A 19,495-nucleotide genomic window follows, 5' to 3' on the forward strand; every position below is an offset into this window, starting at 1 on the left:
TCATTAGGCATTCCCAATCTTTTCAGTTCCTGCTTCCCCAAATAGGAGAACAGTATTTTAAGAGTAGTAAACCCCAATCATCTTGTTTCAATTTAAGCTTATCCCTCTATTTTCTTTTATATGCTAAGCATATAACTCATGCCAAACACAAAAAGTATCCACCTGCTACAGAGAAACCAATTAGATGTATAAGCAAGTAGGGGATTTTCTCCCTTGAAACTTGATCCTGCAGCCCATGGAGAGTTTTGAAGCAGTAAATACCTACCACAGTATTGATACCACATGATTTGGCTTTTGTTTCAACACGAGTTTCAGCCCCCAGGTTTAGCAACCTTGGAAGGCCCCACATCATTATGCCACAGCCATCAGACTCAGGGAAAAGAAGTCACCTGCCTCCCAAGAGCTGTGTCACACACTGGGTGTCCAGACCCATCTTCCTCCTGGGCTGGAGAGTTCTGTGAGCTTCACGTGCCTTCCTCCTCTTGGGACTCCAGGCTTCTCCATCAGGGACAGATATAAACCCTAACAAACAAATTACTACTGGAGCCACTAGGATTTTTGACAGAGTAAGGAAAGCAAATTTAGACTAACATCCATAGATATAGCTATGCACAATGATCATCAACATGTGAAGTTGCTTGCATAAGGACTAGCAAAAAAAAGTGATCAGAAGAACCCTGATGTCCCTATGTACCCACTTTATTTGAATGCACTATGAGGTACTATTAGAAACTGTATGAGTTACTAATAGAAGTGAAAAGCGGAAAAGTAAAAGTCAACATTGAGAAAAGATAATTACTAGATGCTCTTTGCAGTCTATTGATTTATGACTTTGATTAGTACTGAGTATTAAAAAGATGAAAAAAATACTGAAAACAGTAATTAAGCTAGGATAAAGGAGGTTGTGTTTCCTTAAGACATGACATTCCATCAATAAACAAAAGCAAAACTTGGAGTGGAATATGCTCTGAGAATAGTAAAATGAATGGTACCTCTGGGAAGCAAATGCACCAAATGTTCAAAGTAATATCCTTATTATAAAGAATATGAAAATCAATGTAGAAATAGGCAAATAACAAAAACGAAGAAAATTTACTGTATAACTGAGATGCAGTCTTATCTTTAAATATGACAATATTTACACATATGCATATATAGCTCGGTTGGTCAGAGCCTGGTGCTAATAATGCCAAGGCTGTGAATTCAATCCCTAAATGGGCCATTCACTTAAGAGCTGGACCTGCTGTTCCTTGTGGCCCCCTTGCAACTCAGAATATTCTGTGACTCTGTGATACAAGTACCTACAAACACCCCTTCTATCTTTTCATTTTTATAAGAGGTTATGTACTGAATGTCAAAATGTATTCATAAGTATTTTCAGTGTGTAAATCCTCAATGTCTCATAGTTCCTTCCAAATATTTCTAACTTATTTTGCATCCTGCCTACACAGCTGTGACAGTTTACATTTCTTTTAAAATTACTTAGCAGCAGAAAGGGGACCATAAGACCTGGCAACCTCTTGTACATAGAGCTCTGTGCTTCCCAGACCAGCAGCTTCCCCCCAGTCAGTGACAGCAACAGAGCTGAGCTCTTCAGGAACCGATGGGAAATGTTCTTCAAGAAACACATATTCAAATGTCCTGTTGAGTACAGCAGACTGCTGATCAGAAACTAGTGGTCCCAAGACTGACTATTATCTCTTCTATTTTGATTTCAAAGACTAAATGGCTGAAATTCAATTTGCTCCCAAGTGAATGACTTACTAAGCTGCAACTTCCACATTACCTGGCATTGTTTTGAAATGGAATAGAAAATAAATGCACACAAATGAAATGCAAAATATAAGCTTGTATACCACACATCTAGAAGCACTTAAGGAGATTTTGGGCAGTTAGTTCCCACTGACGTCAGTGGTAAATGCCCAAGATTAAGCACTTAAGGAGCTATACAGTAAGAGTTGCAGAACTGCATGGCATAACTGTAACTTACATTCATCTATTCATTAAAGTCTTTTGTGGAGAGCGTTCCAAATGTATTGTGGTCATTGTAAAACCAGACATTCCAGGCTAAATGGAGCACGTGTTTCATGGAAGTTATTAAGCAAAGGATTAGAAAACTTTTAATATATTTTTTTCCTAGAAATCTGCTCTAAATATTCGCACAATCATACATCTTTCAGAAATGAGACAATAATTAAATTCAATGGCTTGATTAAATTTCCAAACCAGATAATTGTTCTTTAGAAAAAAAACCCAAAACATCCAACTGATGCACCTAATTTATAGCAGAGCTTAAAAAATAAATCATACAGGTCATTAATTTTGCATCACAAGAGGCCTTTATATTAGATTAAATGCTCAGATGCATTTATTGCACAAGAAAATTAACAGGTCACATTTGGCTGCCTTTTCTTGGTCATCATTTATTTGGGAACAACTCTTCTTTTTCAAGGTAAACTGAGCTGATGAATGATTCTGTGATTCTATTTCTAAACTACACACTATACAATCTTTCCATCGAGGAAAGAATCTCAAAAGTTATTGTGCTGGACTTCACATCCTAAAGAATATGGGGCTCTTCTAACATCAGAGACTAAATTCTGGAGTACCTCTGCTGCTGTATGTCCCAAAGCCAAGCTAGTTACAATATTAAGTCTTCTTTTTTTGCTGCCTGTGACTATGTAGTATAATTTAGGGAAAGACCAGGTATGTTTTATTTGTAGTCCAGAAGAAATATTAGGGAGTCACATAATTTCTCTTTTGCCCTTTCAGGCAAAAGAGCTCATGCTCTTACTGAAAAGCATCTGAAGGCAGCATTTGAAAAAAAGGTGTTAGTAATGTAACTATCCCTGGGCTATGGCATTTCTTCTCTTCTAAGATTTGTAGGACCTTCATCATCCCCTTCACAAAGATGCAAGAGATGCTGAATGTAAGCCTAGACCCTTCCAGGCCTCCACTTCTCTGCCAAACCTTTGCTCCAGCACAGTGGGGGTCTCTGCCTGTTCCTTTGGCCTCACATAAATTCCACTTCTACTCCTTGCTCACAATATTGAAGGAAAAATTAAAAAGTTGAAAGAGGAGAAAAAGGAGAACAGAATTGCAGAAAAATGTTCAAAAATTTTAAATGGCAAGTAAATACAATCCATAATTAAATTAATAACTTCAGCCAGAGGTGGAGGGCTTTTATCTTTTTGTGAATTTCTTTTTGTGGATTTTTTTTGGGTGCTGTTTTTGTTGTGGTAGTTGATTTGTTTGGTTTTTTTTCCTATAAAGCATATGCTAGTAATCTTATGGAAGCAAAACAGATTCCCTAATTTAAGACACTGCAGCTCTACTCAGCAGTAAACTTGAATGCCATCTTGCAGCAACAGAGAGAGTAAAAAACCAGTCTTGGACTGCCAAATATTTAAATGGAAGTTCAAGAGCTGTTGGCAGGATGGGGAAGTTCTGACAGAAATCGTAGATATGCTATTGGCTTGTGTTTTAGTGAGTAGTTCTTGTATATTCAATTATAAGTTTGTAGTTCCATCACGCCAAAGCATACGGTGTCTGCTTTGAAGGTTAAACATGAAAACACAAATTAAAACTGTGAGGTTTTTTTTCTTATTTCTACACTAAATGTGCCATGTGTGATCTTGGCAAATCATTCGATAGTCAGGTGCTCCATTGGTAAAATGAAAATAAATAATACAGTTATTAGATGTGGTAGTTTTGTAGCTAAATGCATAATTCTTTAAAAACAACTTTAAGAAATGGTGATGATGAAACCTATGGAAAACCTTATAAACAGTTATTTCAAAATTCAAATCAATCCATTCTAAATCCACAAATGGTAAGTAAAATATATTACAGCATAAATACCAAGAGAGATGGGAGGGAGAAAAAGCACATAACATGATTTTAAATCATTAAATGTACATGGAACTTTTCATTGAGTTTGTAGAATGATGGCCATCAGATGCCAGCCAGCTGGATGAATATAAACAGCAGGAATAGCTATATTTCAATGAATTTCCTACTAATACCTTGGCAGGTGGGTGTCAAAATCCCAAAGTGAGTAAGAGCAGAAATGCCTTGTTACTGATAAAAAGAGCAACTTGAGGGAGATAGGCATCACTGATCAGAAACATATTTTAGTATTCCTGGGAATGTTGGAGACTGGAGCAATTTGCCTTGGCAAACGAAGTGATCTACCATGTCAGTTAACAAGTTAAGGAAATACAGCCCACAACTGCAGAGGGATGTGCATGGAGAGCAGAACACATTTTAAATTCAGCATCCCATGTTTAATGAAGCCATTATTTTGGGTTATGACTTAGTGTTTTCTGCTGGGATTTACTGCCTCAAGGATGGTCAGAGGCTACTCTGTCAAGCTACAAGCAAAACCGCTATTGCCACAGTACAGCTGGAAAGATACAGGAAATTACCATAGGGCCAAGCGAACTTAGCCTGTACTTATCTTTATCATTATTATTCAAATTTTTTCCTCTTTTCCCCTCAGAAAACATGTTTATAGAACATGGAAACAACTGGACCTTTGAAGAAATGCTACAGCTAGAAGGGTCCCACTGCCTTCCTGGCCTGTCCTCCCCCCATCTTGTGAAGCCTGGCTAAAACAGGTGTTCAGTGATGAAAAAGGAAGCTCCTGAATGCCTAGAAGCATAGCCCAGCAGACTCAGACAAAAAGTCTTTTCATTCCTCATTTATTTTTTTACAAGGCAGCTATTGATAATAGCAGTCACCTGGCAGGGAGATGAAGGTTGGGAAGCTTTCCTTCCCAGTTTACCTGTCCTATATAATTTAGAGGTTTCTAACATTCCTTAAACTGTGCAACAGACACTTCCTTCCTCCTTTCTGTGATTTTCAGGAGAACAGAATCAGAGAATGTAACTTTTTTTCTTATTTTATTTTTTTAATTACCTTTTAATACTGAAAAAGAAACCAAATTAGAATAGTGAATGCAGCATTTTTCCCCTAAAAGGACACGGCTTCCCTATAGAGCTTCTGAATATATCTTTCCCTATCTTCACTCTCTGGCTCCCTACAGATTTAAATTACAGAGGCAGAATATTTGTCCTCAAAGTAACCTATTTTTTTAATTCACATGGATGTTTGATCTTTTTTTCTCTAGACTTCCAGCCTGAATAGGCCCACAGAATTAATACGGCTGCTAAAACGTATACAGCGAACTGAATCAGGCCTTTCATTCCTGCCTAGCAAATATTCTCATAGCTCTCACAGTCAACTCATGGACTCTTCTCTGCTTGCTCTTCCTTTTCCCATTTCAAGTGTCTCAAGCATTCTGAAACCAAAAGCACTGCCCTTACCCTCAGAATTAAGAAAATAAATTATCATGTATTATAAATAAATAATACAAATAAAAACATCAGCAGAGAAACAGGCATCCAGAACCTTTCAGCCTCCAAATCCCAAATGCCTTTAAAGAGCATAATGAACAACTTTGAGGTATGGAGTAGGTTTTCAGCACCAAGGTAAAAATCCCTGCCATTCATTCATTCTCTTCCTGGGAGCACACAAGCCATGCTCGCTGCCCGTGGGAAAGTGGCACCAAGCGGTTCTGTGACCAAAGATCCCACACTGCAATACATCACACGTACTGAGCGCTGCTGAGCACACTACAGAATTAGAGGCAAGGCTTTGTGGGCTAAAGGCTCATCTCAAATTGGCTCAAGCTGCTCTTTTAGGAGTATACTGTGGCTGTGTTGAAGCATGTGAGGGTAGAATACAATCTCTTTCTTTTTCCCTAAATTAAATTCTACATATAAAAGGCCCTATAAACATTTTAGGAACACCTACCAGCATGTTCTAGCACAAGCCATTTTGGTGAAGGCTTTACATATGCACGTCTCTTCAAGCACAAGCTTCAGTCACATTTTCAAGTGCTGTGCCAAATTGAGGCTTGCAGGGGTAGCAACTATTTTTCTTTTTATATGGAATTTAAATCTTTTAAATCTCTTCTCTCTTTGTCTTCTCCTTCTTTATGGCAAACCTCAAAATGGATTTGATTTCTACTTAAAAGTCAAAAATTTCCTTAGATCTCCAAACAATAGATTATTAGAAAAAGAGAGACAACTGGCTCGCTCTACAACTGTACCAGCATCCATCTCAGACACTCAGGTAATTAGAGAGATGAAATTAAAACTACAGTGGATTTATGATGATCAATAAAACAAAATTATGACAGCAGAAAATACAATCAAACACTCGACAATCTTCCCGGACACAGAGATTTTAAGTTTCACTAGGAATGCTGGCTTGGTATGCACCCCCACTAAGCTGTGCCATAAACCAGCAGAATAAGGATGAAATAATGAAATTCAAATACAAACATGGGAGGGTCAAAGCTAAAGCTAAAAGAATGTGTTTTATTTTACAACCTGCTCTAACTACAGCAAACTTCTACAGATAAAGCTGGATAAAACTTCCTATCCGGAAGACCTCACCTTCAGTTTACTATCTATACATGCCTAGGGATAAAAATGTAATTCATTAAAATCTTAGGGTCATCCTTTGAAGCTAACAGCAATGTTTTTGTGTAAAGAGCAGAACAATAAACCATAAATTTGCATTCAAGAAGCAGCATGTAATAAGTGTTTACACTTAAATTTGATGCGAGCCATGTGTGCTTATTGCTTCTCAAGCTCAGGCCACATTTCAGTCCCTTGGAGACAGATCATAAAATCTAAGTGAATATTTAGTTCATGCATCTCCTAAATGTGTCTTGCACATCATACCAAAAAAAAAAAAGAAAGAAAAAAATCCCAATGCCCAGGTCTTAAAGAAGAATACAACATGCATATGCATTAGAAGAGAGATTATTCGCTGCTGTTATCCACTACAGGGAGGTGGCAGTCAGTCTTTTCTGCCTGCAGAAAGATCCTTTTCTCCTCAAATAATTTCAGGATCTGCAACAAGGCTGCAAAAATCATTGTCTCTGTTGCAAATGTCCGGGGACTTCTGGGTCAGCTACGTTCCAAAGTCCAAGATCAGAGAAAAATCTTAAACATCTACATCTTTTTCAGTCCACTCATCTGTAAGAAACCATTTGTATAGATTGATACTGTCAAGCAAGCGTTTAAGCACAGTTCTAAATAAGGGAAGTTTTCCATAACTGGAGCCTAGGTATGCAACCCCAAATATTCCAAAGCATGAAGTCTGTTTGAGGTTTGGTTTTTTTTATTGGTGGATTGCTCCTCCTCGCCCCTGCCTTTTGGTTTTATTGTTCTTGTTGCTTTCTTCTCTTGTTTTGTTGGTTTTTTGGGTTTGTGTTGGTTTGGTTTTTTTTCCCCACTGATGTCTCTATTAGATTTATTATCTAAGCAATAATTTAAATTTCTTTTTGAATTAGGTGGGAGGAAGGAAACTCATGTACTTTGCATGATAAGAGTAACAGCTTTTTAAAATACAGCTTTTTTAACTTATCACTATTTCTGCAGAACAAACAAAACCCACCATCAGTGATAAAACAGCAGATGCTGAAAAGCACCAGTCTGCTGATCTATCAGTTCTGTTTTCAGCAAGATACTTACTCTACAGGAAACTTCAGCATGATTTATAGCAGCAGAGGCACAGTATTATACATGGACGATGTATAAATGCATGTGTTATAGACCATTCATCAATAATATTTTTCCTTAAAAGGTCATGAAGATACAGTCCCAGTAAAGCCTGCTATCATATTTTTCAAGCAAAATAATAATCTACATCTTGCAATGATTGTTTTCTTAGGACGATAAACTTTTTGAGCAATCAAAGCATTCTGGTCAGCAGGGCTTCAAACTGAGTGCTTTGGAATTCTTTGTTCTGACTAGCAATTTCTGAATCTGGATTGTTATTTTTAAAGTTTAATTACAGGAAAAATAATTTTACAGTTTGTGGAACACCATCGTTCTCTCCAAGAACTCAATGACAAAACCAAAAAGAATTGGACAGAGTCTTTTCAAGTTGTCAAAGTGCCAACAGGCAGAAATATGACCCAGTATTTGTCTCTTTGTCTATCCTTCAGACATGCTTGTGTTTAGCAAAAAAATTTATCACACTAGACTATAAAATGTTGCAGTTTGGGATAAGTTATATAAGCAGCTGAGAAACAAATCCCTCTCCTGATGCAAGCCTGAGTGTGGAAAGGAGTATCAGAGATTGCAAAATCTACAGTAGTCCAAAACCAAGCCTTGTCTCTGAACTAATCAGAGCCCTCAGTCAACTTTAATCTGGATTTTTTTCCAGAAAGACAGGTTACTTGATCAGAGGTCTGACTGGGATTTAAAATCTGAGATTAGGTAATTGAAGGATAAGAATGCAGAGAGAATTACACCCCTGAATTTGAAGAAGCAAGGGCAAACTCGAAAGATCTGCTACTGCAGAAAAATTCAACTCATACTTTGATACACAAATGAGGACTCCTTAATTTTGGCAAGGTTGTCACTTTTTTAAACCACCTTCTTATTAGTAAAACTTGGATATTACCATACTTCTACAAGGTCTTCCAACTCTAAGAATACTATGACTATAAAGCTATGACTATATACTATGATGATTATGGGAACAATCAAGCAAGCTGTAAGATAAGTGTGGTCTGAAAACAGCAGTGGAGAAGTAGAGCATGCTTGCTGACAAGTGACAGGAGTCAAAAGTCTGGGGTTCAACATCAGAGCACCTAAACAAAGTTAGGAACACAAGGTGGATCCAAGTTTGCAGTACAACACAACATGAAATGGCAGAACTTCCAATCCTCAGGCATCTCAACTAAGGTGGCACATAATCCCACCTCCTTCTAAACACTAGGCTGCTTTCCAGGAGGTGTGTGGGGTCAGCTCAAGAAGCTGACAGAAGATAGTAGTAGTTCCTTTTTTCCATTCAAATGAACAAGTTTTCTATACGAAGAGTAATTTTGCAGGTCATTTATGCTATTCTAGAAAATGGCTCTGCATTGAATCAAAACCTGTGTTACCAACTCTGAAATTACTGTCCATGTAATTGTGCATGAAACAAAACAGGAGCTGAAAAAGCCAAGTATATTAGGTCAAAAAATAAATGGAAAAGCAAAGGCTAAGCAAAGCCAGATAAAGACCAACAAGCCTTCAAACAAAGCATACTAGAATTAAATATTTTTTTGCTACTGTAGAAACTCAAGCTCAATGCTCTCGTTATGTTCCGTGGCACATTCTACTTGGGTCTTCTGCAATTTTACCACGTGCCCAAAAGTTGTTAAAGTGAAGCACATTCCTGATGGTCTGTGGTGCATGGGGACATATGGAACAGACTTTCATGACACAACTGCTTCTCATCTCAAGGAAATACTTGCTGACCTAAGTAATCCCTTCTTAGCTATGCTGTCCTAGGTAAGAAATTGTTAGGACAACTTACTACTGTTATTATATCATTTGTGCACTGGAAAGATAGAAATGTCTCCAACAGCTTATAGGAAAGGTTTGGGAAGGATAAATTCATTAACATTAGCAAAACTGAAAGCAATTTTGTTATTGCTTAGCATGATATTTAATAGGGGAAAGAACCCTTTGGGTTTCTGTGGCTGAATGTAAACATGAAAAGCTGCGTACTTCCACATTCTACAACTGTACATTTCAATTATTAAGTCTTGCAAAATTTGCATAATAAACTAAAAAGCATTGCATTACACATTCTTAAAAGCATTGCATTATACATTCTTAATTAATAAAAACTTTTTTTAAAAGAAAATTAATAGCAGACGTAATGAAAAGTAAATGGAAACCAGAACTGATGATAATCTATAGTGGTGATTCATGCTAACCATTTTATTTGAGACTACAACTTAGATCAGTGTATATATAAGTTTATATAGGAACCAGTAATAAATGGTGTTGATACTGAGGTCAGGTTTCTATAATACACCAAAAGCAAAACTTCTAGTCCATAAATACATTCACTGGAAGTAAAATATAAATCTATTATCTTTACAGCAGCTGCAATCTGGAAAACGTGCTCTCTTTTAATTTTGTTGTGCCATGTATATCTTATTAACCAAGAAGCAACCTGAATGAGAAATATACTATAAAGTTAAAAAACCAAGACCCCAAAACTCTAGCTGGATGATCAAGATGACTCTTCCTTTCAGCCATTCTCCCCTTTCCTGTCATCAAATAAAAGTAAGTTTTTTTACAAGATAAAATGTCTTGCTCTTACAGGACTTATATAGCCAAATTCTCAACAGCAGTAAGTCTCAGTTAGAGATGACTAGAAAGTTAATTTCCCACCCTCATCAAAATTTTGATCTTATTTGGATTAAAAGTGAATAGTCAATGCTAGCTGTAAGATATTAAATGAAAAACATGTAAATACACAAACACATAAACTTCAAATCAAAGTGCTTTTTAATTGTGTTTATATATAATACAAATATTCTAAGCTAAAAGACCAAATGCAAAATTTGAAATGAGATATTTTATCATCATCAAAACAAGAATCTCAAAACTACTTGTTTTGACACTTGCCAGTGAAATACTTGACAAGAGCATGTCAAATTTGACATAATTTTCCAATTTCAACTAGTTTTTTCTTTAAACATTTTTGACTAAAACTATATAACACCTGGTAGCATTGAACAGAATTCAGCTTTTCCAGAGTTTTTATATTGTTCTAAGAGGATTTATAATGCTCGGAGGTTTCAAAATACTACATTAATCCTCCTTATAATTTTATTTTCAACCCCTCTACCTCTTCTGAAATGTAGTCTTTTCTGTTTCTCTCTCTCTTTTTTAAATCTCACTTGACTAACAAGAGCAGGTCTGATCCATCTGACCTAGAGCATGGCCACATCAGCTACTGAAACAATGCAAGTGAGGAGGAAGCAATCTCTGAAACAAGCAGGAAGGGCAAGGAGAAGATGCAGGACGGGGCAGAAGAGGATGGACCTGGGAACTCTGAAACCTGTTCTGCCACAAAGAAGTTCCTTACAGAGGGCCTTGGGTGTGTATCCCAGAGACTGAGGTTGAATTGCAAATGCACACTCTTTTGCTTGCAAATTCAAATGGAGTCCCACACAGGAAAGTAGAAACATGCAGCTGGAGAATATCATGGAGCAATTGTCACAAAAAAGATTTATATGGGCTCCCAGTTCTCTATGGAGGCCAAAATTGCATTTTCCAATGGATTTTTAGTTCAGCTGCTGACTCATAAAAGAAGAATCTGCATAGTGATGAACACACTATAACACTTCACCCTTCAGAAAATGCTGAATTTACAATGGACTGAATTTACAAAGGGATACACCCCTTTTACAATCAGCCTAGTAGCAACTCTTGTGAGAAGAAAAGATGCAATTATTCTGCAGAGATGCAGTTTGCAAATTATGACTAAAGGGAAAAAAAAAAAAAAAAAGGTAATGCATGAATAGAAGAAAAAATTAAATACAACTATACAACTCAAAGTGCTTATTACTGGGTAACCACTGCATCCTATTCTGCTACTAACTCCAGCTGAAACTTCCAAGGGAATGTGCCCTATGACAGCAGTTAAGGAAAGCTGCAGTAAACACTGTAAATGGCGCTGCATCCCTGAAACATAAGCAGCCCTTTGACACAGTTCAATTACATCTGTAAAGCAAAGGAGATTCTAGCATCAACTGTGACACAACATATATTTGAAACACTGCCAGAGAAAGGTTAAATGGAAAGGTTTATATATTCCCTTTGTGGAACTCTTCCTATTCAAGTCAAGGATTGTTAACTGAACAAAATGGCATGAGATAAGTGATTCTGCCTAAAGACCAAAAAAGTCACTATGAGAATATCTTAAAAAAAAAATTATCTGCATATAATGGAACCTAGACAGTGTTCATATTAAAAGGTAAAAGTTCTAAACAAGTAAGAACAAAATCTGATTTTAAAAGGTTTTTTTCATTACATAAGACCACTAACTAAACCAGCATTTTAAATGTCCTTATCTTGTCTACAGCCACAGAAAGTGTATGTTGAAATCACATTAAAGCCACATATATCACTGGAAATGAGAGACAGAGGCCCCGAGCTAAGAGAGCACTGGAATTCATGCTTGTATTTTATCTAGCTGCAGAGTTCAAGGTGAACCCCTGTGTACTTAAAGCTATCTACACTGAATGATTCCAGATAGCTGGGTGAGACCTAGAAAGGTCACATCATCCCAGCCACTTGCTCCAAGGCAGGAACAGCTGCCTTTTTTGACAGAATGACATTCTGGACATATGTTTATCTAATATGTTTCAATGATGAAGACTGCTCATAGATAATTTGTTCCTCTAGCCTTATAATATAGGAATCTACCTTACTGCAATTTCAGTCATGAGTTGCTGCTGAAGACAAGTTATTCCCTCCTCTGTGGAATACTTTTACACACTTTGAGCATGTTACCATGTCATCTCTTAGTTTTATTCTCTATAGAAGTGTTCTTTCCTTTTTTCTCCACATGACAATCCTCAATTAGTCCATATATTTCTGAAAGTGCAGTGCTTGAAGCTGAAGAGAATATGCCTCTTGGGATCTTACCATGGCTGAGTAGAGCACACACATGATTCTTGTGATGTCTTGTACCTATCTTCATATCAATCCTCACATTTCTCTTGATGCACCACCCCATCAAGATGCTACTTTTGAAACTGTGTGTTCAATTCGAGCACCATGCCTGACCCTGGATCTGGCCTCAGAACCTGCTCCATTTGCCTGTTTCAGAAGATTGGGTCAAATCCAACTCAGAAACAAAGACACTGCCCTTTGGTTGAGGGAGATGAACAGGTTACACAAGCCCTTTCAAACCCAGACGCTTAGCACAACTGATTGCTCAATGTTAACAGCAAGGAGTTCTAACCAAAGTTAAGTTTATTGGTTGGATGAAAAACAAGAAAAGAGGAGAAAGAGGAGGAAGTGTTCCGTGATGAGACACACCACCCAGCACTCACAGACGTTACTTCAGGGCAATGTTTTATGCTCATTTGTGAGAAGCCGCAAACAAAAACAATCCCCATGTGCACTTAGCATGGCCTCTCTGCATACTTCTCCATAGAAAGCAAACTCATAGGTTCTTCTAGTTCCTGCTGTGATTATGCAATTCTCCAATTCAGTAAATACACTATCTGCCAATTGCACTGCATTAACACTCCCAGCTCAGCCCTCATCAAACCTAGAAGTTGGATCTAATTCCACACTGCTGGCAAGCCTGCAGCATTTCCTTGTACTGGATTGTAAATGCTCCCATCAAATTACCTTTGTTCTCCCTGTAGAGAGTCCTCAGGAGAGATTACCTTAACCAGTGCTGCCTTAAATTCCTTTGGTATGCATTTTTCTTAGGAAGCATGAACCACACTGGGTATGCAAAATATCAGTGACCCCAGCTGTGTTCTCAGACTAAGAGACTGCAGCCTTGGTAAGTTTTGAAACTGGAGCTGCTACAGAGATTTCTTTTTTCCAGGGCTTTTAAGGTTACAAGCAGAACTGCACAGTACTTCACACAGTCCAATGAAACCACAGTGACTTTTATAAAAAGCAGGGTCAAATTATGCTTTTATTTTTATTCCTTTTAATATTAAATTTTTATTTCCTTTGTGGGGAAAAACCAGTAGGATTCAACAGAGCACATTTCTTGTGTGATAGCTGTATTTGGCACACTTCAAAGCAAAGCAGCTTTCTGGGCATCACTGCATAGTGGTCCTGCAGGAAACACAAGTTTCAGGTCCAAACCTCCATCTCCTGAGGCCTGTGCAGGTGTAGAGACCTGCAGCACTGCTCCATCAAAATGTGCCACAAAGTCCTTAATGAAAAATACTAAGGTCTGTGACTGTTTCCCTCAGGAAGTCTCTCATCACCTGACATGCATTTCTTTATCTACCTCCCTTCTTGATCTGAGGAGTCTCTTCCTTGAAAGGAAACAGCTCTCCTGATCTGCATTGTTTTAGAGGAATCTGGTATTCAGTAAGGCAATAAATGTCACAAGATTTTGCTCTAAATGGCCTGTATCCATTGCTAATAAATTGTTGACCGAAAAAATCCTTTTCAAATTATAAGGACCTTCTCCTCATTGACTACTTTTGTTTACAGTGTAGAGAGATCCCCTGTCATTTATCATCAACTCCAAGTTACATGTCAGACAAAACCAATATCTGAGTCAAGCATTTGCTGGAGTTTAGGTGCCTGCATGAGGATATAAACTCTAAACAGGTATATTCAGAGCCAACAGGTATATTCAGGCCAAAAACATTTTTTCCCAAGGGATTTTTAAACTTTCAGTGAACTGTGAGTATTGATCTTACTCTAAATCTGTGGAAATGAGTTTCTGTAAAACTGAATTTAAGACCTAAGTCAACTTCATTATAGTCTTAATCTACCCACTATTTACTAGCAGTATTTCAAACCACTCTTTCAGAGGAAATGACAAAGGCAAAAAGCACAAAAAAAAGGGGAAGAAGCAGTATGAAAGTTGAAATAAAAGATGACTGCTTTAGAGGGAAATCTTAGTAAAATATATATGATATACAAATAAGATTTGCTCTCAAACGTCACTTGGATTCTCTAAACCAATAGTCCCTGTTTACATATCAAGTACAGAAAAAAACCCACTTAAATGCAAACAGAGAAAATATACCTGATATACATGTTGCCTAATCTTGTATTTCTCTTGATACTTCTAAGATAGAAGCCAAAGGTCCTAATGTAGAATGATTAAAGTTTGGTCTTAGTTGTGGATTTTTTTTTTTAAACAGAGTAAAGCTCAGGCAATATACAAAATGTTACTATTTCAGCAGTAGATAAATACTAGATAAACATTCCTTAATAGCAGTTTATCCTATAAAAATAATTTAACCTCTCCCCCCCCCCCCCGAATGCTGGTGTCTGGAGACAACAGCAGTCCAATGAATATAAATTATATCAGGATTCTGGAGCATACTTTAACAGAATAAAAATTACAGTAACAACCTCCTAATTCTGACTGATGACATTTTCAAAAGAACGTAACACTTTCAAGACTTTGTGGCAACACTTCGACAGTGAGCCCTCACTTATACAACTGGAAGCCTTAATTGTTTTGGGGGCTTTCAAGAGACCGTCTGCTTCACTTCACTAAATTCATGTCATACGCGGTCTGGTTACTGTAAAACACACACGCACGCAAACCTCACGTTTAACAACCTCCATCCTGGATTTATAGCATTTTTGTCAGCAAAAGGGAAGTTCTGCGCGGGCCCAGGGGCGGATGGATGGATGGATGGATGGATGGATGGATGGATGGATGGATGGATGGATGGATGGATGGATGGATGGATGGATGGATGGATGGACAGATGGATCCTGGAAGGGAGGCTGGCGGTGCGCGGCTGCCGCTGCGCCCTCTGGCGGGGACAGCCCCGCTCCGGCCAGTGCAGCCTCGTACCCTGGCAAAAAAGTCTTGGGGTTTAGAAACCCCCAGGGACAGCCAGGTAAGCTGAGGCATGCCTAGAAAATTATTTCACTTGAATTGGTCCGACTTGATTTTCCCCAGTAAGATAATTCTAAGAAGCTGGCAAAAAAACGCTTTTGCATTTTTTCCATCTCTGTTGAAATCAGAGCATATCCCTTTGGTAGCAGCATCCTCAGAAATCCTCCCGGGCTCCAGCTCTGCCAGGGCTTACTATATGTTTCCATTTCTTGAAACTGTTATTCCACTCATTTTCAATAAGTTGTTTTGTTACTGAGTACTTGAAGAAAATGTCAAAACAGCCTCCCCGTAAGAATTTGAAGCCACCTCAAACATTTATACTTTCATTCCTTAAAGGTTTTATCTGAGCTGATCCAAAGGGACACAGTAGGTGCTAAATAAAGTAAAACTTTGAAACGTCACTTTATTTTGACTCACAAACCTGAATTTGAATTTCTGGCTTAACATATTTATCCTCTTCTCACTGATTAGACAGTCTATCATTGCTTTTTTTTTTTTTTTTTCGTCAAACACCAGCAGTATTACAAACAAACAAAACAAAACAAAACATAACTCTGATTTTAAAGTGTCATTTAATTACTACTGTCATAATATAGATTTTTTAATCAAGAACTACGGAAAAGATGCCAAAGTTATAAACATCTAGATGTCAAAACTGGCTTCAGATTGCCCATCTTGCTACTTGAAGAAAACAGTTACTTGCTATATTCTCTTCACAATGTATTAAATATCAAAATAATATTTGCCTGATTATAAACTCCTTCATACGTATCACATTCAGGAAGACACAAGACATTATTAAATTATTTACAAATAAGAAATCCACTGGTAAACTTTCTATTTAGCACCTTGTGGTACAGACATTGCTGACTACTACAACTTAATAGCCTAAATCAGTGATGTGTGGTGTTTATTTGGCCATTGATAAATTATATTTCATTTAGTCAGCACTAATACCTTATTGCTGGATATAGTGGCTGGAAGATAATAAACTTTGTGGGTTCAGTCCACTACCACACAAGATAGCAATTCTCTTTTTCTAATATCACCACCACACTTTTTTTCCTTTATAACTAACATTAACAAATACCAATACTTGTTGCCCACAGCAACATGGAGTTTGCATGTTGCGTGAAAAAGACATGAAAAGTCTCCTCCTGGTTTTTCCCTTTGGCCCCAAGTGACATGTGAGCCCTGGCAACCTGCTGAGCTACCCTGTCGTTCAGCAATTCCAAAACTCAGTGGTAGGCCCCTGACTGGGAAACTCCCTCTCTGTCTAGCGCATAATCTCACTGGACATTTAAAAAAACTACCCAGTCTCTTGTTCAGGTCAGTTACACGGTGACCACAAAACTTTCCACGTTTTTATCAAACCTTCAAGAAAAGGAAGAAGGGGCAGTTCTGTTGCACCAGGGAAGCCAGTAGGCGTGTTCCATCTGATAATAATCTAGCTTGTATTTCGAATAAACAGGCACAGCTTTTGAAAATACCTGTAAGCCAGAAGGTGCCGCAGAAAGGTCCCCTGACACACAAACCCTACGACTTTTCTCACTATCTGCAAATGTGCCAAGATTTCCTTTAGCAGCTTTCCCCTCCACAGCACAGGAATGCAGGATACAGAAGGCTTTAGCGATCAAAAGGGAGCCCCACGCTGTGGGTTACAGTGGCCCAAGAGAAAGCACTACAGGTGCTGTGTGTCACACATTAACAGGTGTCTCCGAGAACGACTGACAAGAGGACCCTGATACTCCACAAGAAAACTTAGTCAACAGAGCCTCTCGCTTCTAACGAACAGGTCCCACAGCCCCTGGGGCTTCTTCCTTATCTTTCTCCTTCTCTCAACGCCCAGTTTCCAGGGAAGGCTGCAAGCTACTGACTTCCGCGGGGGAGCAGAGTGCCCGCTAGCTCTCCCAGGCAGGATCTGCAGGGAAACTTTGCCATCCCTCCACGGCTCGCTGCCGAGAGAGCAGGGGGGCCCCGGCGCGGGAGGGCGGGCGGGGGAGGCTGTCGGGGCGCCTGGCCCGGGGACTCCCGGTGCTCCGTCCCTCCCTTCCCGGCGCTCGAGCGGAGCTCTTCGCGTCTCGTACATGGCTGGGAAGGAGGCTCCGGGGACCCCGCGAACGGGCTGGGGAAAGGAACAGCACCGGCTGCCGGTGGTCGCGGGGCAGATTCATTAAAGGAGGAAAGTCCCGAATTCCCAATAAAATAAGAAATGAAGTCATAGAGAGCTCTTTCCGGAGAAGCCAGGGTAGGGAAGGATGGGAAGCCGGGACCCCGGGCCTCTCTCGGGAGGAGGGGGAGCCAGCCCCGAACGGCGCTTGCCGTCTCCGGGTACGCGGCCCGGGGAGCGGCCGGCGGAGCCCACACCGCGGGGGCTGCGAAGGCGGTCCGGCCCCCGACCCCGGCCCGACCCCGCCCCGGCCGCGCTGCCCCGGGCTCCGCGGAGAACCCGGGCCGGCCCCGCCCGGCAGGTACCGGCCTCGCTTACCGCGGCTCTGCCTCGGCGTCTCCCCGCCGGCGAGCTGGCAGCGCTCACTCAGGCACTGGAAAAGTAATAGAAATCCAGCGGCTAGTTTGCTCCTCCGCAGCCTCGCCATAGCACGGAGCCTGCCGAGACAACTCTCCGGGTGCGGGGTGCGCGCCGCTCCTCGTCGGTGGTGGGGAAGTCCGGGGGGGGGGGGGGGGGCGGAGAGCAGCCCTAGCAGGCGCAGAGACGCCCTGTCCTCGGAGCAGCGCTCATACAGTGGGGCGGCAGGGACGAGCCGCTGGGGCTGAAGGCGCTGGACCGGGTCTGGGGGGGCGCTGGAAGGAGGGGGGAGCTCCGTGCCCCTAACTCGCGCGGCCGCGCCGCTCTCAGTCCAGCGGCATCACCGCTAGGGAAAACAAGCCCAGCCTCGCTGCGAAGTGCCAAACTCTTCCCTCCTCGCAGCCTGCTGATAGATTTTAGGAGAGCCACTGAGATCCTCCCTTCCTGGCTTGCCCCCACCCAGCTCCCTTCCCCCGCAGGGTGAGGCAGGGTGCCTGAGGGACGGAGCCTCTCCTCGGTGTACCGCTACCGACTAAACCCCTGCGGGAAAAACGAGCGGGGAAACGTTCCAGCCGGAGCCAGCGGACCGGCCCCGAGTCCGGGGGGATGCAGGACCCGGAGGGCGGGCGGATGCGCCGCGGGAGAGGATGCGCGGGCGGCAGGGAGGCAGGCGGGGACGGACGAACAAGTTCTCTTTCTCTCTCGGGGCGGTTTCCGCGGCCGGCGGCGCTGGTGCGGGGCCGACGGCAGCCGCGTGGGGCGGGCGCTGCCCCGGCCCGCAGCGCGCCCGCGCTGCCGCCGCCGCCGCCCGCCGCGCAAGTGCGGGCGGGGGGCTCGCCCGAGGCCGGGTCCCGGCCGCCACCTCGCTCTGCCCCCCGCCCCCTCCGCAGAGCGCGGTGGGGCGCAGGCGCCGGGGCCGCACCGTGTCTGCCGGCGCTGCCGGCCGTGCCGCGCTCCGCACGGCGGTCCCGGGAGGCGCTGCCCCTGCGGGCTCCCGGCCCCGGCGCGGCTCCCGAGCGGGGCGGGTCGCTGCCCGGAGCGCCGGCAGCCTCCGCTGCACGGCGAGTGCGGGGGGAGGACGGCGGGCGGCACGGAGACCCCCGGGCCCGCTCCGAGCCCCGCCGCTCCGCGGGACGGGGAGAGCCCGGCCCAACGCCGCCTGCTTGTTCAAAAGTTGCTGTGTAAACATGCGTCAGTTTCGCAGGTGACAACTGTAATAACGCCCAAACCCCCTAAATCCCGCTCCCTGCTCCCCCTTTCCCTCCAGAATTTCCCTGTGCTTTCGGGTAAAGCAGCCTCCCCACACACACATACACAGAAACACACACACACACAGAAACACACACACACACCCCTCTACCCTCTCCCTTTTGTTTTCTATTTCTCTTCGCAAACCAAAGAGTTATGTACACTCATCACTTCAAAAGTGCAATGACTGATAGGGTTCTCCCCTGCAAAAAAAAAAAAAAAAATTATCTACATGCTTGATTAAACGCACCGTGAATAATCCCATCCCCTGCATTAATC

The 19,495-nt window shown here is 41.5% G+C and overlaps 1 protein-coding gene across 1 annotated transcript in view; it reads right to left on the bottom strand.

Moving 5' to 3' along the window:
• The window catches only part of PLXDC2 (plexin domain containing 2), a 264,431-nt gene extending 246,349 nt beyond the window's left edge, over positions 1-18,082 (bottom strand). Inside the window, exon 1 of the mRNA XM_069006678.1 lies at positions 17,930-18,082. Within this exon, the coding sequence (XP_068862779.1) occupies positions 17,930-18,038 (109 nt within the window). The 5' untranslated portion in view covers positions 18,039-18,082. The remainder of the gene's footprint in view (positions 1-17,929) is intronic.
• Positions 18,083-19,495: the final 1,413 nt, after the last annotated feature.

The sequence above is a fragment of the Aphelocoma coerulescens genome, chromosome 2 (assembly GCF_041296385.1).
Source record: "Aphelocoma coerulescens isolate FSJ_1873_10779 chromosome 2, UR_Acoe_1.0, whole genome shotgun sequence".
NCBI lineage: Eukaryota > Metazoa > Chordata > Aves > Passeriformes > Corvidae > Aphelocoma > Aphelocoma coerulescens.